Source organism: Nematolebias whitei, chromosome 18, assembly GCF_014905685.2.
Source record: "Nematolebias whitei isolate Nwh7 chromosome 18, NemWhi1, whole genome shotgun sequence".
Classification (NCBI taxonomy): domain Eukaryota; kingdom Metazoa; phylum Chordata; class Actinopteri; order Cyprinodontiformes; family Rivulidae; genus Nematolebias; species Nematolebias whitei.
Window position 1 is genome coordinate 41,085,098 of NC_056515.1, and position 1,634 is coordinate 41,086,731.

General features: G+C 48.8%; 1 protein-coding gene across 1 annotated transcript in view; it reads right to left on the reverse strand.

Moving 5' to 3' along the window:
• Nucleotides 1–1,634, reverse strand: part of ap3b1a (adaptor related protein complex 3 subunit beta 1a) — a gene marked incomplete at its 3' end in the record, with an annotated part of 88,526 nt that overhangs the window by 53,423 nt on the left and 33,469 nt on the right. The window contains 4 exon segments of the mRNA XM_037692178.1: nucleotides 546–722; nucleotides 794–903; nucleotides 983–1,115; nucleotides 1,212–1,274. Coding sequence (XP_037548106.1) covers nucleotides 546–722; nucleotides 794–903; nucleotides 983–1,115; nucleotides 1,212–1,274 — 483 coding nt within the window.

The following is a 1,634-nucleotide window of genomic DNA, read 5'->3' on the forward strand; positions in this document are numbered from 1 at the left end:
GGGGGGGGACACCCAGACCCCGCCCCGCCACATTACAAATGCTTCTGATGCCGATGTGTTGTTGTACGCTTGTGTGACTACTTTTGAGACCGACTTATCCTTGTGGTTATCTGTTGTCATGAAGAGCAAACATTAACAAAGTCATCAAAGGTCATGCTCAAAACTCCAGGTCAAAATCCAACAAAGTTCAGTCCGGTCATCTGGACTTTTTTTTGTTGAGACGTTTCATCCTTCATCCAAAGGACTTCATTACAAAAACCCGACCAGATGACTGAACTTTGTTGGATTAACACATTCAGTTGAAGCGTCCGGTTTAATCCCAGAATGAGCCGACGCATCGTGAGGAGCACGAAGTGCAGCAGTGTGCTCATTTCAGAGAGAGAACCTGGGCTCAGAAGTTCTGGGTGTACGAGCATCAAGCTGACGCACCATTACACTAAAGACGTCTCATTTACTCCCGGAGCGTTGAACGTCGCAGAACAGGAAGTTCAACTGTCGGCAGATTTCATGGACGTTCGAGGCAACAGAGCGAAAAGTTTCCACACCTGTTTGGAGTTGGTGAGGTAGAGTTTGGCTGCCAGGTTGACCGTCTGAAGCTTGACGATGTCCTCTTCTGCAGTGAAAGTCTTGGCCATCTTTCGGAGTAAATCGGGAGCGATCTTGGGCACCCTCTCACAGTACTCCCCCATCAGCCACAGGATGCTGGCTCGAGCCATGGGAACCTGCGAGTGACGACACAAAGACTCGCTCACACTGAACCACGAACACGTACAGCAAGGACTCTGACACGTACGGTGATGTTGTCGAAGAGCTTGGCCATGTGTCTGATGATGTCACTGTGCTGAGTGGGCTGCGTCTGCAGCAGCTTCTTGATGACCACCACGCTTTCAGCCACAACGGTCTCTGCAGACACAAAAGCAGCCGTCAGAAAAGCCACAGCAACAACGCAGCAGTGCAGAAGAGCAGCTGGAAGTGCAGTCACCATCTCTGTTGGACAGCAGCAGGACCAGGCCGTTCAGACAGGTGTCTGTGACCTCGGAGATGTTGGTGGCACACCTGCCGATGGCCTGAATGGTAGCAGCAGCAAACGCCTTGTCCTGGCTCTTCACGTAGGTCTGCAGTAAGATCAGACGCACGACAAGCTTGGTGAGGAAGAGACCACACTGACCACAAAACACAAGCATGAATCAGAACGAAGCAACATGTGAAACCTGAAACTCCCTCAGGATGGTGGAGATGTTGGCTTCAGTGGCCAGACTGGTCAGGATCTCCAACTGCAAAAACAAGAAGACAATTATTATTCAAAATGTTTATTCTAGTGTGGGCTAAAGTACCAGAAAACAGGTACACAAGCAGCCCAGCAGTCCCTCCATACTTTATACTTTACAGTTCGTTTATCACGGACTCACTCTATCGCAGTTCAAAATAAGAGTGGACATGACACACAATTGGCTGTTTATTTAAACTGGGTTTATTTTCAGAAACAGATCCTGCCTAATTCTGAACCCTGAGGAACACCTTGTATCTGTGACTTTCCTTCCCTCCATTGATCACGGTGACATTATTTACATGAACGCTCCTACAAGAACCCTGCAGATGTTGGATGCTGCAGATGTTGGATGCTGTCTATCATG